The sequence below is a fragment of the Syngnathus scovelli genome, chromosome 3 (genome assembly GCF_024217435.2).
Source record: "Syngnathus scovelli strain Florida chromosome 3, RoL_Ssco_1.2, whole genome shotgun sequence".
In the NCBI taxonomy this organism is placed as follows: domain Eukaryota; kingdom Metazoa; phylum Chordata; class Actinopteri; order Syngnathiformes; family Syngnathidae; genus Syngnathus; species Syngnathus scovelli.
In genome coordinates this window covers 7,602,862-7,627,938 of record NC_090849.1, presented here as the reverse complement: position 1 = coordinate 7,627,938, position 25,077 = coordinate 7,602,862, and the positions used below count along the sequence as shown (strand labels likewise).

The window sequence follows — 25,077 nt, the reverse complement described above, 5'->3', positions numbered from 1 at the left end:
GTCGAGGACGTAGCACAAACTTTGTCAGTAAGTGGGGATGAGGGAATGTGTATAGCGGGGTTAAAAAGCAAAGATCAATTTAAATTGATAAAACTCAATATAATTAACATTAGACATATATATATATATATATATAACATTGCGTTTATTCGTACTGGTAGCCCGGTTGAGCCAGCATCAGCATATTTTGGGTGGCTCAACAGTCACATGTGGCCTCGGGCCATCGGTCCACTATAATGTCGGACCCTGTATGATCATTATGGCATTGCTAAAACAAACAAATTAAAATCTATCACCTCTAAAAAAGACTTTCACTCAATTACAGATGCAAAACCTACGTAGATAAAACATGTTTTCATCTTACTTGAATTACTTTTCCTGCTCCAATTTTCAGCCGTAACAACTTGTCTTTATTTTGATTGGAGTCGAACATCTGAAAAAAAAATTTAAACTTCAGTATTTGCTCATATTTGCTCATGCAACCCCACCAGTAATGAAGAGAAATTTCAGTTTGACTTTAATACATTACCTGTCCAATAGTATGGTTTTGCAAGAGCCAACCTTTGTAGGCCACCTCCAAGGAGTCTCCGTATTGAACTGCATGGCCTTCCCCGAGACTGAGGTCTTGAGTCAGTACCACATCTAAAACATTGCAGCTGTTTACCTTTGCCAAACACACCTAATGGAAAAAAATACATAAAATGAGCAAAATAAATAACACAAAGACAAAAATAGGCAGAATCTTTTACGTTAGAGCTTCATCCTAAAAATGATGTAATTGTTTATCTTGATAATTTTCTACAAATTTTCTGTTTTGTGAAAAATAAATTCTCTTATTTGATATAACAGTTTTGTGGAACTTAAAAACCATTGCAGGGCAGCCTGCATGTTAAAATAAATCAAACACATCTAAATTTAGAAATCAATGAATTTAAAATCTATTTTCCACATCGAGGAAGCAATTCTGAACACATAAATTGAGGCCATACACTTGAAATTTTAAGTGGCAGCTGTTTTAAACAGACATTTGATTACCATATTTTCCGCACTATAAGGCACACCGGATTATAAGGCGCACCTTCAATGAATGGCCCATTTTGAAACTTTGTCCATATATAAGTCAAAATTATTAGCCCCCCTAACATCAATAGTCAATTGTGTATGATTTTCGCTGGACAACAGCTTGCAGTCGTTTTGTATAGTTCTCAACAAGCTTAAGACAGTTCTCCTGAGGAATTGCAGCCCATTCTACCTTGGCAACTCTCTCAAGTTCCTCCAGATGGTCGTCTGGCGTGAACTCTGGTCTTCAGTTGTTTCCATAGGTTTTCGATGGGGTTTAAATCTGGGCTTTGTGCAGGCCACTTCAGAACGTTGACTTTGCTCTTCTGAAGGTATTCCTTCACCATTATCGATGTTTCGGGTCATTGTCATGCTGAAACACAAAACGACGACAAAAACCCAGCTTCGAAGCAGACTGTTTAGGGTTTTCCCTGAAAATCTTCTCATAATCTTCTTTCCTCATGATTCCTTCTATCCTGACAAGATTCCCAGTGCCAGCTGCACTGAAGCACCCCCAAAGCATAATGCTCCCACCTCCGTGTTTCAGTCAGGACAGTGTTCTTAGGGTTGTATGCTTCTCCCTTCTTCCTCCAAACAAAGGCTACATCTCGGTGACCAAACAGCTCCAGTTTAGTCTCATCTGACCACAGAACACGCTTACAATATTGATCGCCTTTCTCCATGTTGTCCCGAGCATGCTGCAATCTCGCTTAAAGGTGTCTCTTTTGAAGGAGTGGACTTCTTCTTGGTCTGCACCCTCGCAGACCATTTCTGTGCAGGGCTCTTGTGACTGTCTTCCTTGAGACATCTATTCCAGACTTCCCCAAGTCATTAACTAGTGTCTTGGCAGTTGTTCGTGGATCTTTCGATACATCTCTGACTACCTTTCTTTTCAAAGATTTTGAAATCTTTCGCTTCCTGCCTCTGCCTTTGTTGTTCTGTACTGTGTGAATTTCCTTGAACTTCTTTATAATGCTTCTGACTGCAGTTCTTGAGACTTTGAATTGCTTTGATATACTTGTATAACCTTCTCCTTCCTTGTGAGCATCAACAATTATTTTTCTTAAGTCAAGACTAATTTATTTTCCTTTCACCATGATTGCAGACTAATGTGAACCACAGGTAAACTTTAGCCAAGCGTAATATTGAAAGCAACCTCTAGATTTGATTTCAGGTCAATCATTGAGAGCTTGGCAAACTTTTAACAACTTGTTAGACCAGTGTTTTGGAATATAACTCAACAGATCAACCATTACTCCCAAAGGGCTAATAATTTTGACCATGGTATTTTTTGGTTTTGTATGTAATGTTCTGCTTCTGAGCAACATTATGTATAATGAAGGTTTCCTAATAAATCTGATATGCTCATAAATGCTGTGCTAAAATGTCATTGCTCTAGTAAGTAGCAGTCAGGAAATATTCAAAAAATAATGACATTTTCAAAGGGGGGTAATAATTTTGTCCTTAACTGTATATAAGATATATACATTTGGCCCGCGGGCCGGACTTTGGACACGCCTGCTGTAGTGGCTCAATATTGGTCCATATATAAGGCGCACCTGATTATAAGGCCCAGTCGGCTTTTGAGAAAATTGTAGGTTTTCAGGTGCGCCTTATAGTGCGGAAAATATGGTAAGTAAATTTGGCCCCTTCCTTGTTAATGCATAAAATGTAGAAAAAAAACGCACAAAGACAACATGTGGCATGCATAAGACATAATTTACTTAATACTCTTCTCTTGTAAATCTGTTTCTGACTTTCACAGCAATTACTAGTGCAAATATTCACACTTGTTTATTTTATAGTGCAACGTTCAAAGCAGCATTCCCTAGTAATTAGTCTTGATCAGTACTTGCCCCTGAAACTTGGCATCTTTTAGCCTGCACAAGTGCTTCAATATCAGGCATCATACCCTGAGCAGCAGCCAGTTTCAGAATCTCATTTAAGTGCTTATGTGTGAGCTTTGAGCGTAGCTTGTTTTTTTTAATGTTCATTAGTGAGAAAATTTGCTCACAAAGGTAGGTAGTCCCAAACACGGGCAACATTTTTGTAGCCAGTGCTGTCAATTTAGGACAGCGTGGTAGGAGATACTTGTAAAATCTGTCCAAGCCCACAGAGGCAAATTTGTCCTTTAATTCTGCATCACACTGCAAATCAATGATTTCAAGAAGCATCAGAAGCTCTGATGGTGAATGGTGAGCGAAAAGCTGCGAATTCTGTCTCAAGTTCGCTAAAGACCTGAAATCGTTTGTCAAACTCCCTCAGCAACCCTGAAATCTTGTCTTTGGACTGTATCGCGTCAGGATTAAAGCTTTCTGCACACACATCTCTGAGACAGGAAAAATGAGCAGGGTCTCCGCTTGCTATCTGCATCTCCCATAACATGAGTTTTAACTTGAATGCACGTATGCTGTCATAATACTGTGTTACAATGTTTTTGCGTCCCTGCAACATTCTGTTCAGATCATTCAAGTGCTCTGTTATACCAACCATAAATGCAAGGTCCTGCAGCCAAAGTGGGCACTGTAATTCCTGAACAGGTTTTCCCTTTTTCGCCATAAATTGTCCAATTTCCCCTCAGAGTACAGCTTTGCCGCTATTGCTACTTGGCTAGCAATTACGTAGCTGGCTTTCACCGCAGAATCAATGACATCTCGGCTCCGGGTGAAAACAGATTGCCGTTTCCTCAGACAAACCAACATTTCATTTACCTTCTGTTTTCTCAGTTCTCCGTGCAAGCTGTTGTATTTTTTACCATGCTGAGTTTCATAGTGGCGCCAAATATCATACTCCTTAAGCACTGAAACTTGCTGCATGCACACCAGGCACACGGGTTTCCCAATCACCTCCGTGAACATGTAGGGAGAAGTCAATTTGTTCTTGAAAAATTTGACACTCTGTGTCCACTTTTCTCTCTTTCGCTGATGAGGGTGCCCGTTCCAAGAGAAAAAGTGGGTAAAGCGATTGAACTGGCTAAAACACAACGCCTCTAGCGACCAACATAGGAACTGCAGATTTTAAAGAAAATTTAATTTATTCTTTTTTTTTTTTTTTTTAATAATGCAAATTTATCCCCCCACCGAACTAAAACCCCTTGGCGGGCCAATTCTGGCCCGCAGGCCATACGTTTGACACCCCTGATCTATATCAATAAACTATGTTAATAAAAGGTTTGTGTCCCCAAAGAACCATCTCTTTCCTGACAATCCTCTTTGTGTATATTCTCTTATAAATGATAATTAAACATTAAAACATCTGCGGCTTATAGTCCGGTACGCCTTATATATGAACAAAGCAAGACTTTCCCCTAATTTTAGCTAGTGTAGTATGGCGCCAAATATCATACTCCTTAAGCACTGAAACTTGCTGCATGCACACCAGGCACACGGGTTTCCCAATCACCTCCGTGAACATGTAGGGAGAAGTCAATTTGTTCTTGAAAAATTTGACACTCTGTGTCCACTTTTCTCTCTTTCGCTGATGAGGGTGCCCGTTCCAAGAGAAAAAGTGGGTAAAGCGATTGAACTGGCTAAAACACAACGCCTCTAGCGACCAACATAGGAACTGCAGATTTTAAAGAAAATTTAATTTATTCTTTTTTTTTTTTTTTTAATAATGCAAATGTATCCCCCCACCGAACTAAAACCCCTTGGCGGGCCAATTCTGGCCCGCAGGCCATACGTTTGACACCCCTGATCTATATCAATAAACTATGTTAATAAAAGGTTTGTGTCCCCAAAGAACCATCTCTTTCCTGACAATCCTCTTTGTGTATATTCTCTTATAAATGATAATTAAACATTAAAACATCTGCGGCTTATAGTCCGGTACGCCTTATATATGAACAAAGCAAGACTTTCCCCTAATTTTAGCTAGTGTAGTATAATCAGGTGCAGCTTATTTACCGGAAAATACGGTAATATTCATTGAACAACAATGTAAAATAATCCTAAAATAATAAATTGTCACACAACTTCCAGACAATTAACATCAGCCGAACGTGCACACTGCACACTTTTGTAATTTTTTACGACAAACTCCTCTGATGAGACAGAAAAAAAAAAGGTTTCAGCAATTTGCTATGTGGTAATGTAACAAATGTTGTGACTTTGTGCAGTCCATTAGATGAATAAAGGAACGAAGAAAAAAGTAAAAACATACCAGTTCCTCACTCAAAGTTCTCCAAACCTGCTCCCATTTTGTTTTGCCCCCAAAGAAGTATTGTACAGGGTCCTGACACATTTGTAGGTTTAATAAAATGCAAATAAATTAAAGAAACTAAAGAGTTTGTTTTTTTCTAAAAGTACAGTAAATTAAAGAAACAAAAGAGTTTTTTTTTTTTTTCGAAAAGTACATATAATGCCATTTTGTTTTGTTTCGTTTCCGAATAATGTTATTTTGGTCTTACCGCTGCCACATTTTCTGGAGTTCTGGCGGTGCGAGGTCGGCCGGTTGATTTTCGTTTCATTGCTGATCCACTGGCTCTGAAGTAAGTAACCCATGACAACATCGTGTTTCGGGCAGGTACGGGATAATATCTACCAAGTCTGAAGCACAAACGGAACACTTGTGTTGCAGTTACAGATTTGTTCTTGATAAACGTTTCCACAATGAAAGCGCACCACCGGTCCAATTCATGTTAGCAACTGAAACAAAACAGAATAACATTATTCGAAAATGAAACAAAACGAAAATGAAACGAAACGAAACAAAAAAAATGGCATTATATGTACTTTTCGAAAATAAAAACTTTTTTCTTTCTTTAATTTATTTACATTTTATTATCAGTGACAGGCTGTTGACACCATTTTGCTCCATGAAAATACTGAGGGGATCATTTCTCCCCCACGCCATGAGATTTTTTAACATCGACATGGGGGACAGGGGTCACACACTGACATGATCTTAGGTTTCATTATGTTTGACATGTTTAAAATGATTCATGTTTAATCTTTCTTTATTTATTATATACTACTGATGCCTGACACTTTTCATAAGAATCTGCTTCATATCTGTTATCTTCTCTTTAATGTACCTGCTTTTGGGTATGGATACTGCTGGACACTGAATTTCCCCCTGGGATCAATAAAGTATCCATCCAGCCACCCGCCCATGCGCCCAGCCGTCCGTCCGTCCATCCATCCATCCATCCATCCATCCATCCATCCATCCATCCATCCATCCATCCATCCATCCATCCATCCATCCATCCATCCATTTTTGCTACTTACCTCTTTACAGAAGTCAAATGATGATTTTGCAGATTCAAACATTAGGGACCAGTTTTGTCTTTGGTCATCATAAAATGTGCAATAATTGTTGGGCTGTACCTGCAGAAAAAAAAAAGAAAAAGTGAAATATTTGTTACGTTTTGTGTGCAGTAAGTTTACATACAATCCATAGTGTTTAATGATGTGATGTGCTTTATTTTAGAGTGAAATCAAAGAGATTAGAGCAGGGGTGACCAACACGGTGCCCGCGGGCACCAGGTCACCCGTGAGGACCGCATGAGTTGCCCACAGGACTGTTCTAAAATTAGCTCAAATAGCAGCACTTGTCAGTGAGCTGCATCTATTTATTTTACAGTCAAACCGCGGTTTTCGAACGTCCCGGTTCACGAACAAATAGGAATTCGAACAAAACATTTGAGATTTTTTTGCTTGGGTTGTCGAACAAAATTCGGAGGTCGAACCTCGCGAGATGAGCCGGGAGGGCCCGAGAAAACCCGACCGCGCGGCCCGGATGCTGACTGACTCCGTTGTTATTGTATTTTCGTTACTTTGAGGATTGTATTAACCACCAATCATGCCTCTAAAGCACATATGTCAGAGTGAAGGCCCGCGGGCCACATCCGGCCCACGAGAAGGTTTTGTACGGCCCCTGGGATGATCTTGATTTATTATTAGAACCGGCCCGCAGACCGCAGCAAGCCGGCAGCCCGCAGATCTTTCACATGCACCAATACTACATTTCCCAAAATGCAACGGTGAAGCACCGAGCAGTAGGCTGCTTGATTTCAGTGTTTATTAGCAAAGCAGTCGTCAGCATAACTGTAAAATTAACTTTCAGATACCCATCATAAATGGCAAAAAGGAAGGTGGACACTGAGAACCAGGGGTTTCAAACAAGGTGGGAGTCGGAGTATATGTTCGCGGAGGTAGCTGGAAAATCTGTGTGTCTTCTGTGTGGAAAAAGTGTGGCGGTACTGAAAGAGTATAATCTGAGACATTATGAAACGAAACACGCGGACAAAAACAAGAATATAGACATGGAACAAAGGCTACAGAAGGCCGAGGAATTAAAACGAGGCCTCAAATCTCGACAGGCTCTGTTCAAAAAAGCCAAAACACAAGGCTAGGATGCTGTCAAGGCCAGTTTTATTTTGGCAGAAGAGATCGCTACATCAGCCCGGCCATTTACGGAGGGGGATTTCATCAAAAACTGTCTGATTAAAGTTTGTGTTTTTACTCAGTTCAAGTTTAAAAGTTAAAGTTTAATATTTTTTTTTCACTGCATGTTACTTATCCTTGAGGAAAGTGTTGCTTTTGATTAATAGATTTCTACACTTTATTTTATTGTATTTCAATCCAATTATATTTTAAAAATATTTCAGTTGAGTGGATGATAGAAAATTGCTATTATTTTTTTCTTTCAAGTAAATTTAGCTCACTTTTGCTAAAATAGAAAATTTAGGTTACTGATGGTGCCTTGAATAATACAGGTTTCTTTCATTTAATGTTCATGTTATGGGGATTTTTATATAAAGGAAATTTGTCTTTTCTGTCTGTTGAAAATTAAAGATTATTGACAAAGCCATAAGAAAATATTGCTTTATTTATCTGATCATATTGGAATATATTTGTTAGGTTTTCAGTAGGTTCAATTAGGTTCACTAGACTACATGCGTCATTTAAAAAAAATTCAATGAACATTCGATCAGTCCGGCCCTCGGCTTGTAGCTAAATTTTTTTATTGGGCCCTCCGTCCATTTGACTTTGACACCCCTGCTCTAAAGGAAGCAAGTGGGAACAGTAAAGCCATCCTAAAACACAAACACGCTCTTAAAGCAATGCGACAGTGCGCGCCCGGCGCACTGCGGTTGCGCGATCGGACTAAATCAAACTCTCTGCGCACTGAGGTCCACTTAAATTTTGGAAAGTACATCAGAACTTTGAAAAATATTTTCTAAATTTCAGCGACGGCTCTGTCACAATAATGCGACCAGCGCGGTGCAGTTGCGCGGTCGGCGACGCACGACGGTTGCGCGTTTGGCGGTGCGCTGCAGTTGCACAATCGGACAAAATCAAGCTCCCTGCGCACTAAGGTCCACTTAAATTTTGGAAAGTACATTACGACTTTAAAAATATTTTCTAACTTTCAGCGACGGCTCTGTCACAAGAATGCGACCAGCACAGGGAAGTTGCGTAGTGGGCGACGCACTACGGTTGTGCATTAGGCGGTGCGCTGCAGTTGCGTGATCGGACAAAATGAAGCTCCCTGCGCACTTAGGTCCACTTAAATTTTGGAAAGTACATCAGGACTTTAAAAATATTTTTCTAAATTTCAGCGACGGCTCTGTCACAATATTGCGACCAGCGCGGTACAGTTGCACGGTGCAGTTGCGCGGTGGGCAACGCGCTACGGTTGCGCGTTCGGCGGTACGCTGCAGTTGCGCAAACGGACAAATATGCGCAAATGGAAAAATGCTTAAAAAAGGGTGTGTTTTTTTGTCTTGAAATGAATTAACATTTTTTCCATTACTTGTAATGGGAGAAATGGATTCGGAATTCGACCGATTTGCTTCTGGAACCGCCTTCTGGAACGGATTGTGGTCAAAAACCAAGGTTTGACTGTATTTTTGCTATTCTTGTTAAAATCACACTTACATGTGAACTGGAAATGACAATAATAAAACATAGTGAAAGCCAAATTGAGCAAATTGTATACATATACATGTATGCATATATACATGTATGCGTATTCATGTATGCGTATACATGTATGCGTATACATGTACCGTAATTGCCGGACTATAAACCGCACCGGATTATAAACCGCACCAGCTAAAATTCAGGGATATTTCAGGTTTTTTCTTACATAAGCCTCACCGGACTATAAGCCGCACGTGCACAAGAGTTTTTTTACAAAGAAAGACAGTACATAGTAAGCCTTTTTAACGTTTTAATAACATACTTGAACATGTCTTTCTAAACATTGCCTGTGACGCAGCAGTAGTACCGCAGCAACGCGGAAGTGTGCACGTGAGTTATTAGCAAAGAAAGACTGGACACAGAAAGTTTTTTTTAAAGCTTTAATAACATACCTTAACATTTCTTTCCAAACACTGCCTGTGACGCGGCAGTAATACCGCAGCAACACGGAAGTAACGCAGCAAAGTCACTGAGACGCGGCGGTAACAGAGCAGCAATACAGCAGCAACACGGTAGCACAGCACTAACAGGGCTGGTTAAAAAAAACATACCAGTAAAAGTAAAAAAAGAGCCGTCTTCATCTTCCTCCTGTGCACTGAAACCATCGAAGTCTTCCTCCTTAGTGTCCGATTGGAATAGCGTTAGATATCCTTCGCCTCACACTTTCTCAGTGTCTCTTTCGTCGTCGGTTTTATGCATTTCTTCGAGTGTGAAGAGGGTCTGTTCGTGCTAATCTTATTCATGCACGAAGCGCTAAATTACATTAAACTAGCGAGCGACACGTATAGCTTAAAAGCGGCATCATATGCATTTTTTTTGTCCCCCATAATGACGGTTTGTGTATAAAAGCTTCCTGTCTTTGTGTGAATGCGGGTGTGTGCGTGCTGCGCAAGACGATCACGTCTTCTTCGGCGCATTATCTCTTCGTCTGTCTCGCTCTTGCTTCCTGCTAGAGCGCCCCCTGGAGACCGGAAGCCGTAAAAATCCATAAGTACGCTCCAGAGTAGACACAAGATAATGTCATCAACATTGACTGCCTTTGCTTAAAAGCAGCATCATATGCATTTCTTTTGTCCCCCATGATGACGTTTTGTGTATAAAGGCTTCCTTTCAGTAATGTCCGACTTGATCGCGTTCTGCGTGATGCGCGAAATGTAAACACAAACTAGCACGTCTTCTTCGGCGCATTATCTCTTCTTCGCCTGTCTCGCTCTTGCTTCCTGCTAGAGCGCCCCCTGGAGGCCGGAGGCCGTAAAAATCCATAAGTACGCCGCGCCACCATTTAAGCCTCAGGGTTCAAAGTACCCTTCTGAATAAAATGCATTAAAAGTTCACATTCATTACAACTTGTTTTTGGTGAGCAAAATGTCAGAAGAATTGAATTTAAATGGTGATTGATTGGGTTTTAATACAATGCAGATGGTCCAAACAGCGCCACTGCTTTGTGTAATCTCTGAGTGACATGGCAGAGTAAGAGAAAGAGTTTAGAGCACAGGTGTCAAACTCAAGGCCCGGGGGCCAGATACGGCCCGCCATATAGTTCTATGTGGCCCGCGAAGACAAATTGTGCATGAAATTTCTGTGTCATTACTAGAATTGCAAATTGTCTTCACTTTTAATAATATCTTTTTTTTTTAATATTTGACCAGTTTTTACTCATCTGATTTGAAAACGAGTTATTTGTCAGTTTGTTTTGTAGCTTTTACTGTATATAATAGTGTTAAGAGTAAAAGTGATCAAGTCATCACAAAAATAACGAAAAAAAATCTTATATAAGCCGCAGGGTCCAAAATTTTGGAAAAAAGTTGCAGCTTATAGTCCGGAAATTACGGTATACATGTGTGTGTGTGTGTGTGTGTGTGTGTGTGTGTGTGTGTGTGTGTGTGTGTGTGTGTGCCATCATCACACAGGGCGTGTGATGCGTCAGTGCAGTAGTGTTGGAGTAGTAGTGCCTGTAGTTTGTGCATGCTGCATGCTGCCTCTGCTTGCCACTTTTCTGCTTTCAGCTACCGCCACTGGCTAGCGCTCTGTTTCCGGGGATGAAAAGAGGAGCCAAGTGCATAAGCCTCCTCAGCCAGTACACAGCCTCTCCATTGCCAAGACTTGCAAACGCCTCCTTGTGGCCACACACGGTAACTGGCACCTTGCGGTCCCAGGCTAAATTGTCAAGGATCTCCGAGCAGCAGTGGTCCCCAGAGATGTGGCATGTAGGCCCACCGGCGTGTGGACACGCCCTACTGCCCATCAACCACTGTCCCGGCTGTGGGTAAACAGCTCCAACTATGGGTAAATAGCGAAGACCTCAACGGTCGACCAGGCGGAGGATGATGGCTGACCTAAGGGGTGGCGTCACAACGGCTGGGGAGGCGGATGAAGGCTACAGCAGAAAAGGGTCACCAGTCGTCTTGGTCTCCTTGCCACTGGACTCTGACCCTGATCTGTCAAGGACAGTGTGATGACTGTCTGTGCACCAGTCTCCCCACTCTAAACAAAGTCACGCACAGGCATCTTTTTCAGGGAATCCACCTTATATCCCGGATTAAAGTCCTGTGGCGACCAGTAAGTGACAACGGGGGCAGGACTGTGAAGTCTGGAAGCCCCTAGTCACAAGCTGGCACATCAGGCGGTGGATGTTAGATGATCATTGGGCTCTTGGACCGAGGCAGAAGAGCTCTTTGGTAGCTGCATCCACGACTGAGCAGCCCTTTTTAGGATCCACTCTGCTCACCCCTGTGGGGGAAGGGGCTAGAAAAGGTGCCCTAAACATAGCCTGCCTCAAACCTCCCGACTGGATTACCGCGTTCAGAGGGATCACCAATATGCGGTCGAAAACACAGAAACATGAATTTTGGAGGATGGAATGTGCGCACACTAATGGACAGTGTAACCAGTGATAGGCCGGAGAGGAGAACCGCCATCATTGCAAGGGAACTGAGAAGATGCCGGATTGACATAGGTGCTCTTTCAGAAACCCGACGGGCAGAAGAAGGTCATCTGAAGGAGAAAAAGGGTGGATACACTTTCTTCTGGAAAGGACGGATCCATGGGGTTGGTTTTGCCATCAAGAACCAACTGATCAGTCAGCTCCCTGAACTCACTGTGGGAATCAGTGAGCACCTGATGACCCTCCGTTCGCTGCTGGCCAACAACCAGACGGCAACAGTTCTTAGTGCTTATGCACCTACCCTCATTTCCGATGAGGGCAAAAAAAGAGGCCTTCTATGCCTGTCTGGATGAGGTATTGTCAAAAATCCCCAAGGAGGACAAGATTATTATATTGGGAGATTTCAATGCCAGAGTGGGCCGTGACCACCACCTCTGGAAGGGCACCATTGGAAAGGAAGGCATTGGAAACATCAACTCCAACGGGGTTTTGCTTCTTAGCAAATGTGCTTAATACGACCTTATCATCACCAATACCATCTTTCGCCAGAAGAACAAACTCAAGGGCTCATGGAGACACCCAATCTCTAAACAATGGCATCTTATTGACTCTGTCATAGTCAGAGCCAGGGATCAGCGCGACGTGAGCATCACGAAAGCCATGATGGATTCAGAGGCCTGCTAGACAGATCACCGCCTGATACGATCCATGATGTCCATCAGACTCAAGAGGAAGAGGAGACTGCAAAAGAAGCTGAGAAGCAAAAGACTAAACCTCGAGACCCTGAATAAAACTGCTGCCCTGCAGCTGTTTCAGGCCTCTCGGAGAAAGCCTCAATCAGGAATACCCTGAGGACATTGAAGAACACTGGAGCCTGCTCAAGTCTTCCATCCTTGTGCCACTCTCGGGTACAAGGCCAGAAAGCATCAGGACTGGTTTGATGAGAACGACACAGAGATAGAACAGCTCATCTCCAAGAAAAGGGAAACCTTTCGTGTCTGGCAAAATGACATCACCTGCACAGCAAAGAGACAGGCTCACTCCAGAGCCAAGGCTGACATCCAGAGCCGGGTGAGACAGATTAAAAACTCCTGGTGGACAGAAAGGGCACTGGAAATCCTGAGTTTGGCAGATTCTGGTGACACCAGAGGCTTAGTCAGTGCTACCATGGCTGTCTAAGGCCCAAGCCATCGCGGCCAAAACCCCCTGCGCTCTAAAGACGGGCAGGAGCTGTTGAAGGACAATGAGTCCATAAACAACCGGTGGAGAGAGCACTTTCAGGAACTCCTCAACCGTGACAGCACAACTCAGTCAGATTTCCTCAGTCACATCCCTTAGAGTCCCATCAGGGAAGACATGGGTGAACCTCCCACTTTAGCAGAGGTCCAAGATGCCATCAGGAGCCCGAAGAACAACAAGGCTTCTGGGCCAGATGGGATCCCAGCTGAGGTCCTAAAGGAAGGTGGACTAGAGCTCCAGCGCCACCTCCATTCCCTATTTCTGAAGGTCTGGGAAAAAGAAGTACTCTTCTGGGAGCACAGGGATGCTCTGATAGTGACCATTTTCAAGAAAGGGGACAAAGCGGATTGTGGAAACTATAGGGGCATCGCGCTCCTTTCAACAGTTGGCAAAGTACTTGCTCGTGTTCTTGCCAATCGCCTACTGCCACTGTCTGAGGAAGTTCTCCCAGAATCGCAGTGCGGTTTTCGCCCAGCTAGAGGCACTGCAGACATGATTTTTACAGCACGCCAACTCCAGGAGAAATACCGTGAGCATAAACAGCCTTTGTTCATGGCTTTCATAGACCTGACAAAAGCCTTTGACTCGGTGGATCGCCAGGCCCTATGGAGCATCCTTCTGAGGTATGGTTGCCCGGATAAATACGTCAGAATACTGCGTTTATTACATGACGGAATGACAGCCACAGTGCTCAACAACAGCTCCTTGACTGAGGCTTTCACTGTAGAGACAGGGGTCAAACAGGGATGCATCATTGCACCCACCCTGTTCTCTGTCTTCATTGCCGCCATACTCCACCTCATCAACGAAGAACTACCACACGGAATCCCAATTTAGTACAGAACTGATGGCAGGCTCTTCAACCTTAACAGGTTCAAAGCCAAAACCAAGATCAGAACCACCACGGTTGTGGAGCTCCAGTATGCAGACGATAATGCCATTGCAGCACACTCTGCAGAAGACCTCCAGGGCATCCTGAACTCCTTCGGTAAGGCATACAGAGCCCTGGGTCTGACCGTGAACATCAAGAAGACCCAGGTGCTACATCAACCCCCACCCAACCAGCCATCTACTCCGCCCATCATAAATGTGGACAACACTGCACTTGAATATGTTCACCACTTCCCCTACCTTCTCTCCTCCAAAGCGGACATTGACTCTGAGGTCAACCATCGCCTGAGCTGTGCCAGTGGAGCGTATGCCAGACTCCGGAAAAGAGTCTTTGAAGACAGAGACCTCCGGGCTGACACCAAGCTCCTGGTTTACAAAGCTGTGGTTCTCCCCACCTTACTTTATGGGGCAGAATCATGGACAACCTACAACAGGCACCTAAGAGCTCTTGAACACCACCACCAGAGAACCTTGAGGAAAATACTCAGGATCAAATGGGAGGACAGACGCACAAACATCAGCGTTCTGGAGGAAGCCAGGATACCGAGCATCACCACCTTAATAATGCAGCACCAACTCCGATGGACAGGACATCTCATCATCATGGCTGACACCCGCCTCCCCAAACAGATGTTATACTCCCAGCTGGAGAGAGGTCCGCGAGCCCCGGGCGGGCAAAAGAAATGTTTTAAGGACAACCTCAAGACCAATCTCAAGAAATTCCAAATAACATCTCAGGACTGGGAGTGCATCGCCTTGAACAGGAACTGCTGGAGGGCAGCGGTGCAAGAAGGTGCAGCGCATCACGAAAAAGAACTCCGTCGTGTTGCAGAAACCAAATGACAACTCCGTAAGGAAAGACAAAAACAGGCTCCAGCACGACCACAACCCACCACCACTTTCCCCTGCCCACACTGCACAAAAATATGTGGATCCCGGATCGGCCTCTACGCCCACCTGCGGACCCACAAGTAGACAACCCTGAGAAGAAGACAGTCATACTCGTCCCGAGTGACCGCCGATGATACATGTATGCGTGTTTATTGTGCATGCATGTATACGTGTATACATACTGGGATTGTTAACTAACCAACCTTTTTTCAAATGGTGAAAACTACAGAGGTAGAATCCATAGCAAACAATATTCTGTAAGCCTTGCAAAAATTTGTGAAAATGCTCGACGTATGAATTCATATATTTAAAAAGAAAATTGTTTACAGGTTACCTGTGATATTTTTGTCGTAAAAAAATAGGTACCGCTACCTTAGTGGTACCTCAGCTCAACAAAGTTTTTTTTTTTCCAACTGATCCAAGGGTACCTCTGAACTGTATCTCTGAACTCTTTTGAATACTGCTGTATTCAAAACAAATTGATATCAACTGTTATGCAAACTTCCAGTTTATTTGTTGTTGTTGTATTCAAATCATATTCAAACTTCCAGTTTACTTGTTATTGCTGTATTCAAATCATATTCAAACTTCCAGTTTACTTGTTATTGCTGTAGTCAGATCATATTCAAACTTCCACTTCATTTGTTATTGCTGTACTCAAATTATATGTTATCCTGGTCAAATTTCTTTTTTCTTTTGATTCTCTCTTGTCATGATTATGATAGTATTATAGGTAGTACTGTAGTAGTGTCGATCATGTGTCCAGCAGTGAGAGAATTGCTTTAACCCACTTCCCTTGTCGACAAGACATGTAAAACAAAATGTGAAATGAAGTAGTAATAAGTGTGTGGTACTTGCCGAAATAAACAAAAATAAATCCAAAAAAACCTTTCGACTCGCTGTAATTGTCTCCTTACATGACAATGCATCAAGTTGATGTTCGGGGAAAAACGAGAGAGAAAAATTGTCTGTGTGCTCAGGCCTGAATCCGTTATTGGGGCTACAGTTATGCATGTTCAACGCGCATATTCTGTTCAAAGTCTAACACCTAAGGTGGCAGCAAAAGACACCTAAACCATAAAAGCACAGAGGGAAAAGTTCAACAACATAGGGCGCCCAAAACCGACCCATCAAGTCAGCTGGATGGACCACTGCATAAACACAAACTGAAAAACTTAATCACCTGTCACCACACCCAGATGTGTGTGTGACAATCATTGGGTCTTTACCTTTTTTTTTTTTTTTTTATTTTATTTTTTTAACCTTTCAAGTACCGTAGGTCAACTGGTATTGTTTGTAAAATTAATTCATCATTCTTTTTCCTGTTGGGCATAGGCTCATGTGTTGAATCCTTACTGGGCTTTTCCCTCATTGTATAGAAACTTTCCAAATACAACTGTTTATTTTATGCATTTTGCTAGCTTGTGCATTTAATATTTGCATTACGTGACTCAGAAAAGTTGACAAGTGTCAAGAATCAGTCATAGTAGGGTGTAACGGCGAGAATCCGGTCACATTTTCAAAAAAAATATTTTTCATCCACGAATAATAAATAAACATGAAGTAGTCATAGTTTCTTTTCTTTTATCTATGGAGTCCACCGTGGCCCAAAACCCAGTGGTTGGGGACTATTGCCATAGCTGTTAGCTGACCAAACCGGCTAGCATTTGCACTACTTGACTCTTAGTGCTACTGATTGCTTTGCCTAAAAAATAAATCTATGCAAACCAAACTGTTTAAATGGGTTTTTCGAATGCCATTCCAACCTCAACCCCTAATGTGAATGTAGGCGTGTGTCACACTCTCACAGTGGTGAGCAAGATGACTGACAGGAGAGCTTGAGACAGCGCAACTTAATGCTGATGACTTACGTATCATGACAGGCCTATTCAACTACAAATTAAGTTTTTGAATACCATATTTTTCGGACTTATACTCAGGAACGACTTATATGTGTAATTATTCACAAATTGTTACTTGATCATTAACACATTACTGACTTACTAGTACTATAGTTGATTACTTCACATGTTATTTTCACTTTAAACCGCATGAGGGTGTCACGTGCTGGTGCCACCGGCGACAGGACCACGCCCCCCTGTCAGTGGAATCGCCGTCACCTGCCACGGGCTCATGGACAGCGCTATATCAGCGCCGCCAGCGCAGACCTGAGTGTCAGTCTGTCCCTTGATGCTGCTTCGCTCATCAGTCCCTGAGATACTGACTCGCTTGACTATTGGAAATCCCGCAGAATCGCTGGTCCTCTCCAGCCCGATCGCCGCTCCAGCACCAGCTGTTACCATCATCCCCTTCTACAATAAAGTCTGTCGCTACGCACTTGGCTGTACTGTCCGTTCCCTTACAGTACAGACTGACCAACGCTATGCAGCCAGCGAACGACGAGACTGCATTGAGCCGACTGGAGCGAGCCGAGACCGCCGTCAGCAGCCTGTCTGCCGACATCCGGTACCTGATCAAGGTTGGTCAGCAGCAACAGCTACAGCAGCAGGAGATGGCCGAAGCCCTCCAGAGACTGTCGGTAGCTGCGTCCCCGGCTGTCACGGCACCCCCGCACCGCCCGTCTGCCGAGGCCAGGACGCTCGTGGACGTCCCGGAGCCCCGCCTTGGCAACATCGAGAAGTTTAACGGCGATCCCAAGCACATGAGGGCATTCGTGACCAACTGCCGCATAATGTTCAGCCTCCAGCCAATCACGTTTTCGTCGGAATCAGCCAAGGTCGGGTTCGTCCTAACCCACCTCATGGGCGAGGCGCGGCTGTGGGGTCTGGCCGAATATGAAAGGATGGCCCCGGCTTGCGATTCCTTCGACGCCTTTGCGGAGGAATTGCTCTGCCTGTTCGACCTGGGATCCGCCACCGAGGACGCCGCCGAGGAACTGGCGACGCTGCGTCAAGGTAGCCGATCGGTCGCGGAGTACGCCCTTAAGTTCCAGACGTTGGCCGGCAGCAGCGGATGGAACACGCCGGCGCTCGTTAGCACCTTCCTAAACGGCCTCGCTGAGTACATGAAAGATGGACTGGTTTCTTACGATCGCCCGCGAACCCTGAAGGGCGCGATGGACTTGGCGGCCCGAGTAGACCGGCGGATCCAGACGCGGCGGCGCGATCGGGAGAGGAGGTCCCCGCGAAACCCGTGTGGTCACATTCCTCCGTCTGCTGGGGACCCGCCAACCACACCACCCGCCGAGCCCATGGATCTGGGAGGGGCTCGGGTTCCCTCGGAGGAGCACCGTCGACGCCCCTCACTGGGCTTGTGTTTTTACTGTGGGGAGGGGGGTCATCGGGTAGCGAGGTGCCCGTTAAAAAGGCCGGAGCTCACGCAGCGTCGGGGGATCCGCGTGAGCTCGACCAGCACCGGCTCTTCCAGCCCCAGCACGCTCACGCTACAGGCACGCGTCCAACTCGCGGCGGGCGACTAGAACGTGGCGGCCTTGGTGGATTCCGGCGCGGAGGGGAACATCATGGACATTAGCCGGGCACGCCAGTGGGGTGTCGGCTTCCTCCCTCTGAGCCCGTCCATTCCCGCACGTGCCATTGATGGCCGTCTGATCGGCGAGGTGGCTTTCGTGACGGAACCAGTTAAGTTACTGCTCTCCGGCAATCACCAAGAGACCATACAGTTTTTTCTTCTTTCCCTCCCAGGACAGCAGCTCATACTGGGGCACCCTGGGTTGCGGCAGCACAACCCGGTGCTGGACTGGGAGGTGGGGGTTGTTCAGCAGTGGAGCGAACGCTGCCATCAGGTGTGCCTGAAGGCGGCCACCAGCCCACTCGGCAGAGCCCCGCCCAGGTACAGTCCCGACATCCCCAATGTCCCAGCATTTTATCACGAACTCAAGGAGGTTTTTAGTAAAGCCAGGGCCACTTCTCTTCCTCCACACCGGTCCTACGATTGCGCTAACGATCTGTTACCCGGCACCTTCCCTCCCAAGGGACGCATCTACTTCCTGTCCGCTCCTGAGCGCCGGGCTATGGAGGAATACATCCGGGAGTCCCTGGCAGCCGGTATCATACGGCCGTCCTCTTCACCTGCGGGAGCGGGGTTTTTCTTCGTGAAGGAGGGCACGCTACGCCCGTGTATCGACTACCGGGGAATAAACGAGATCACTGTAAAGAACCGATACCCTCTGCCTCTTCTGTCTTCCGCCTTCGAGAGCCTTCAGGGTGCCACCATTTTCACAAAGCTGGATCTTCGCAACGCCTACCACCTGATCCGCATCTGGGAGGGAGACGAGTGGAAGACGGCTTTCAACACCCCGAGCGGACACTACGAGTACTTGGTGGTTCCGTTTGGGCTCATCAACGCCCCAGCGGTTTTCCAGTCCCTGATAAACGACGTGTTACGAGACATGCTGGACAAATTCGTGTTCGTTTATTTAGACGACATCCTCATCTTCTCCCGCTCACTCCCTGAGCACATCAAGCATGTTCGGGCGGTGCTGCGCCGTCTCCTTGAGAATTCGCTCTACGTGAAGGCAGAGAAGTGCGTGTTCCATGCCTCCTCTGTCAAATTCCTTGGCTATGTGGTGCGTGAGGGATCCATCGAAATGGACCCTGGGAAGGTGCAAGCGGTCACGTCATGGCCTGTTCCCGAAACACGCAAGCGACTGCAACAGTTCTTAGGGTTCGCAAACTTTTATCGCCGTTTTATCCGTGCATACAGCACAGTGGCTGCGCCCCTCACCGCCCTTACCAGCCCTGCCTCCCCGTACAAATGGAAGGAACGGGCAGAACAGGCATTTCAGGAGCTTAAGAGGTGGTTCACATCCGCTCCCATCCTCAGGGTTCCCGATCCCGACAGACAGTTCGTGGTCGAGGTGGACGCCTCGAACGTGGGTGTCGGGGCGGTGTTGTCGCAACGTAGCCGCCAAGACGATCGTCTCCACCCGTGCGCCTTCTTTTCTCGCCGTCTGTCAGCCTCGGAACGAAACTATGACATCGGGAATCGGGGGCTCCTCGCCGTCAAGTTGGCCTTGGAGGAGTGGCAGCATTGGCTGGAGGGCGCCACCACTCCGTTCATCGTCTGGACCGACCACCGCAACTGGAGTATCTGCGATCGGCCAAGAGATTGAACGCAAGACAAGCACGGTGGCCTCTGTTCTTTGACCGGTTTGAGTTCTCTCTTTCCTATAGACCGGGTTCCCGTAACGCGAAGGCGGACGCCCTGTCGCGTTTGTTTGCTGGGGGGGAGGAGGGACAGGGTCCGCCTCCCACTATCCTCCCGAGCTCGGTTCGGGTGGCAGCTCTTACATGGGAGATCGAACGCCAAGTGGAAGCCGCATCACGCGATCAACCCGGCCACAGCAACTGCCCGGAGGGCCGCCTGTTCGTCCCTGAAGGCCTGCGGTCGTCCGTGCTGCAATGGGCACACGAATCACGCCTGGCCTGTCATCCCGGCGCGGCACGCACGAGGTACGTGGTGGCACAGCGTTTCTGGTGGCCCACCTGGCAAGTGGACACCAGCGATTACGTCAGAGCCTGCTCAATTTGTAACCGCTACAAGACGTCTACTCGTCCTCCGGCCGGGCTGCTTCCACCCTTGCCGGTTCCCCAGCGTCCCTGGTCTCACCTGTCAATCGACTTTGTCACGGGCCTCCCCCCCTCAGAGGGAAACACGGTGGTCCTCACGGTGGTGGACCGTTTCAGCAAGATGACACATTTCATCCCTCTGCCTAAGCTCCCATCTGCGAAGCAGACGGCGTCCATCATGGTGCGGGAGGTGTTTCGTCACCACGGTCTTCCACAAGACATCGTGTCAGACCGAGGACCTCAATTCGCTTCCACCTTCTGGACGGAGTTCTGCCGACTCCTCGGCGCCACGGCCAGCCTCTCCTCGGGGTTTCACCCTCAGTCCAACGGTCAAGCGGAGCGCCTGAACCAGGAACTGGGCAGGTCTCTCCGATGCATGGCCGCCGGGGACCAGCGCGGGTGGGTCCAACAGCTTCCCTGGGTAGAGTACGCTCACAATTCCCTCCCCAGCTCGGCTACGGGACTTTCGCCTTTCCACTGCGTCTTCGGGTACCAGCCACCCTTGTTCGCCCACCAGGAGCGTGGTGCGGCGTGCCCGTCGGCCCAGGCTTGTGTCCGCCGTTGTCATCGTGCCTGGGCGAGGGGCCGGGTCACTCTTCTCCGCTCTGTTTCAGGCCACGCTCGCCAGGCGAACAAGCACCGGACACCGGCTCCGGAGTACAGAGTGGGGCAGCGTGCGTGGCTCTCGACGCGGGATTCGCCGCTGCGAGCAGGATCCCGCAAACTGGCGCCCCGCTTTGTTGGACCATTCCCTATTCAGAAGGTGATTGGCCCGGCCGCAGTCCGTCTTCTGAAGGTTCACCCCACGTTCCACGTGTCCCGTGTGCGGCCCATCCATGAGAGCGCGTTGGCGCCGGCGCCCGTTCCGCCGCCCCAGCTCATTGATGGGGGCCCGGCTTACGCTGTCCGCTCCCTGCTGCGATCGCGGCGGCGCGGTCGTGGCCTCCAATACCTCGTGGATTGGGACGGTTATGACGACGCGCACCGCTCCTGGGTTCCGAGCCGCTGGATACTCGACCGTTCGCTCATCACGGAGTTCCATCGCTGCCATCCGGACCAACCGGGTCCTCAGCGCGGGCGCCCGAGGAGGGACGAGGGGACCAGGGGTGAGGGTCCGGGGAGGTCTTGTCCGCCGGTACCGGGGTCTTCTGCTCCCGTGTCCGTCGATCCTGCGTCTGGCGAGGTGTCGGACGTTTCGGCGGTGTGCTGACCCCCCCACCTGGTCGCCCAGGGTATTGCCTTCCTTTTTTTTTTGTTTTTGGTTCCTGGGGACATCGGGAGCCGTCCCTTGTGGGGGGGGTTCTGTCACGTGCTGGTGCCACCGGCGACAGGACCACGCCCCCGTCAGTGGAATCGCCGTCACCTGCCACGGGCTCATGGACAGCGCTATATCAGCGCCGCCAGCGCAGACCTGAGTGTCAGTCTGTCCCTTGATGCTGCTTCGCTCATCAGTCCCTGAGATACTGACTCGCTTGACTATTGGAAATCCCGCAGAATCGCTTGTCCTCTCCAGCCCGATCGCCGCTCCAGCACCAGCTGTTACCATCATCCCCTTCTACAATAAAGTCTGTCGCTACGCACTTGGCTGTACTGTCCGTTCCCTTACAGTGGGTGCACTATGGCTGTAGAATAATTGAAGCCTCACTGACAATGAGTTTCATTCACTGACTTCCGGAGTCAGGCGATTTTATGATTTGGAGTGACACAGATGATTTGATAAACTTGTTATTTATGTTATAGTTATTTGATATATAGTTTATTTAGAGTAGCAACGTCTATGTTGTTAGACTTCAGTAATTTCCGATTGTCTCGCAAGGCCATGAAGGCGGCAGGGGGGGGACGGGAAGAGTGATCCAGGGCGCTTGCATATAGCACTGTGTTGGCTCATATGTTGAGCTCTTGTTTTGTGATATAAAGAGCTGGTTACCAAACCCATGTCTTGCCTGGTACTTTGGTAACGTTGCAATATAGTTATATGCATAGATCTGTGGAATAATTGGAGCCGCAACTAACGTCAAGGGTGACGTCAGCGGCGCACGTAGTTCCGGTGTGAACAGCTGTTTTTTTTTGTTTTTTTTTTTAAGTGACACAGCAGATGAAGATTCCGATGGATTTAATGATTTGGTGTTACACGGACGGTTCATTCAAATTGTTGTTTGTATTACATTTATTTGATATACCGTATTTATTGTAATTATCGCCCAGGGCGATAATTAGAGAAGGTTAATGTCCAACAGGGGGGTGGGCGATTAATAGAGAACACTTTTTGTCCGATCGCCAAGGGGCACTGAAATGGGCGATATGTATATTTTCCTTATGTAGTATGCAATACCTGCATCTCACTGGTGTTCTTAACACTAGAACAGCGGCTGTTTTGATCTACCTCTAACAGCGGGGTGCGTCAATTGACGCTCCATCGATGCGACACGTTACCGTCGCACATCACATGTTGCGCACGTCATGTTATCGCGATCGTCTTGTTCGAGCGCACACCCCGATAACGTAATCGTGTGAGGATATTGTAGCGGAGTGATGAGTGTAATTGTATCATAATATAGAGATGAAGAGAACAAAATCCAAGTCGCATCAGACTCAAAAGAAAGCAAGCGGGCTGAAGCGCCAGACGACCCATGTACATCACAACTTCAACAACAAAGCACGGTATTGAAATACCCTGCAAATATACTATAGTTTATGGAGAAAAACAATTTAAAAGGGACATTCGACATGCTGTCAAATCAGTCATATTTAAACTTGTGCAATGACGTCGGCATGCGGTCGCAGAGGAAAATGTAAGTTTTGGGGGGAATTTTTAGCAGCATGGGCGATAATTAGAGGTATCAATGTTTTTTATTTATGTCATCGCTAACACACACTGGGCGATTATTAGAATATGGGCGATAATTAGAATAAATATGTTATCTAGTCTGACGTCAGCGGCACACGTAGTCAACAGCTGTTTTTTTTTAAGTGACACAAGACGAAGATTCCGATGGATTTAAGGATTTGGAGTGACACAGATGGTTCAATAAAATTGTTGTTTATATTATTGTTATTTGATATATAGTTTATATATCGTTATATGGGCCTGTGGAATAATTTGAACTGCAGCTGACGACGAGTCCGACGTCAGCGGCGCGCCACACACACGCTGTTTACAGAAAGGACGAAGAATTCGATCGATGGATTTAATGATTTGGAGTGATACAGATGGTTTGATAAACGTGTTGTTTATGTAATAGTTATTTGATATATAGTTTATACATCATTATATGGGCCTGTGGAATAATTTGAACTGCAACTGACGACGAGCCCGACGTCAGCGGCGCGCCGCACATGCGCTGTTGTTTACATAAAGGCCGAAAAATTCGATCGATGGATTTAGTGATTTGGAGTGACACGGATGGTTTGATAAAATTGTTGTTTATATTGTGGAATGATTTTAACTGCAACTGATGACAAGTCCAACGTCAGCGACGCGCTGCACACGCGGCATTGTTTACATAAAGGATGAAGAATTCGATCGATAGATTCATTGATTTGGAGTGACACAGATGGTTTGATAAAATTGTTGTTTATATTATAGTTATTTGATATATGGTTTATATATCGTCATAGGGGCCTGTGGAATAATTTGAACTGCAACTGACGACGAGTCCGACGTCAGCGGCGCGCCGCACACGCGGCGTTGTTTACAGAAAGGACGAAGAATTCGATCGATGGATTCACTGATTTGGAGTGACACAGATGGTTTGATAAATGTATTCTTTATGTTATAGTTATATGAATAACTGTTAATGTTACGTCAGGCCCGTTCTCAGCTTCTTGTTTGTGTTTATGTCACGTTAGCATGCCGTATCGTTTAGCCTGTTTTTGCCGGTTCATGTCTGTACTTGGTGTTGGAGTTTGTCAAATAAATTTCCCCCAAAATGTGACTTAAACTCCAGTGCGACTTATATATGGGTTTTTTTTCCCTTTATTGTGCATTTTATGGCTGATGCGACTTGTACTCCGGAGCGACTTTTAGTCCGAAAAATACGGTAGTTTCCAAAGCTCACCGTGAAAATGAAGTCAACGTGGATCTTGGCAAAAGTAATTTGTTTCTGCTGGCTAACGTACAGAAGCAGCTTGAACTACACAGAAAGAGAGACATGATTAAGAAAAATGTTACATCAGCACAATCATCAATGCCTACCCAATGATACAATAATTCTAATACTGTACATAATACTGTACGTACTATAATAATACAATATGCAGTCCCTACCTCTTTACTTGAGTGGTTTCCCAGAATGGCTGCCCCCAGCTTTCCCTGCTTCACGTATTGTCCATTTATGCTGTGTTAGGGGCATCAATTATTTTAAAATGTTTTCTTATGATAATTAAGGCAGACATTATATGAGTGTTTAGACAAAGAACATATGGTAGAACAGTGTGTACGATACAAGTGAAATGAAAACCAACTGATATTTTTACATTCAAATCTGATATTTACTATTGAAAGGCTTGAACTGCAGCAGCAAACAACACTTCCAGGGTACTAGGAGATAGTGCTGCTGTCTGGATGACTGATACTGCAAAACATGAACCAAAACATTAAGCAAATTATATTCAATTAATCATTCAGTTTGAA

General features: G+C 46.1%; 1 protein-coding gene across 11 annotated transcripts in view; it reads right to left on the bottom strand.

Annotated features, from left to right (window-relative positions):
- Nucleotides 1-25,077, bottom strand: part of fkbp15b (FKBP prolyl isomerase family member 15b) — a 115,832-nt gene that overhangs the window by 89,373 nt on the left and 1,382 nt on the right. For all 11 annotated transcript variants that reach the window (XR_011086581.1, XR_011086582.1, XR_007490670.2 and 8 more), the window contains exons 3-8: nucleotides 24,940-25,018; nucleotides 24,712-24,781; nucleotides 24,503-24,577; nucleotides 6,291-6,389; nucleotides 530-679; nucleotides 365-433 (exon numbers count right to left, since the gene is read on the bottom strand). Coding sequence is in view for 1 of the 11 variants with exons in the window: in XM_049764198.2 (XP_049620155.1) it covers nucleotides 365-433; nucleotides 530-679; nucleotides 6,291-6,389; nucleotides 24,503-24,577; nucleotides 24,712-24,781; nucleotides 24,940-25,018 (542 nt within the window). In the remaining 10 variants the exon portion in view is untranslated. The remainder of the gene's footprint in view (nucleotides 1-364; nucleotides 434-529; nucleotides 680-6,290; nucleotides 6,390-24,502; nucleotides 24,578-24,711; nucleotides 24,782-24,939; nucleotides 25,019-25,077) is intronic.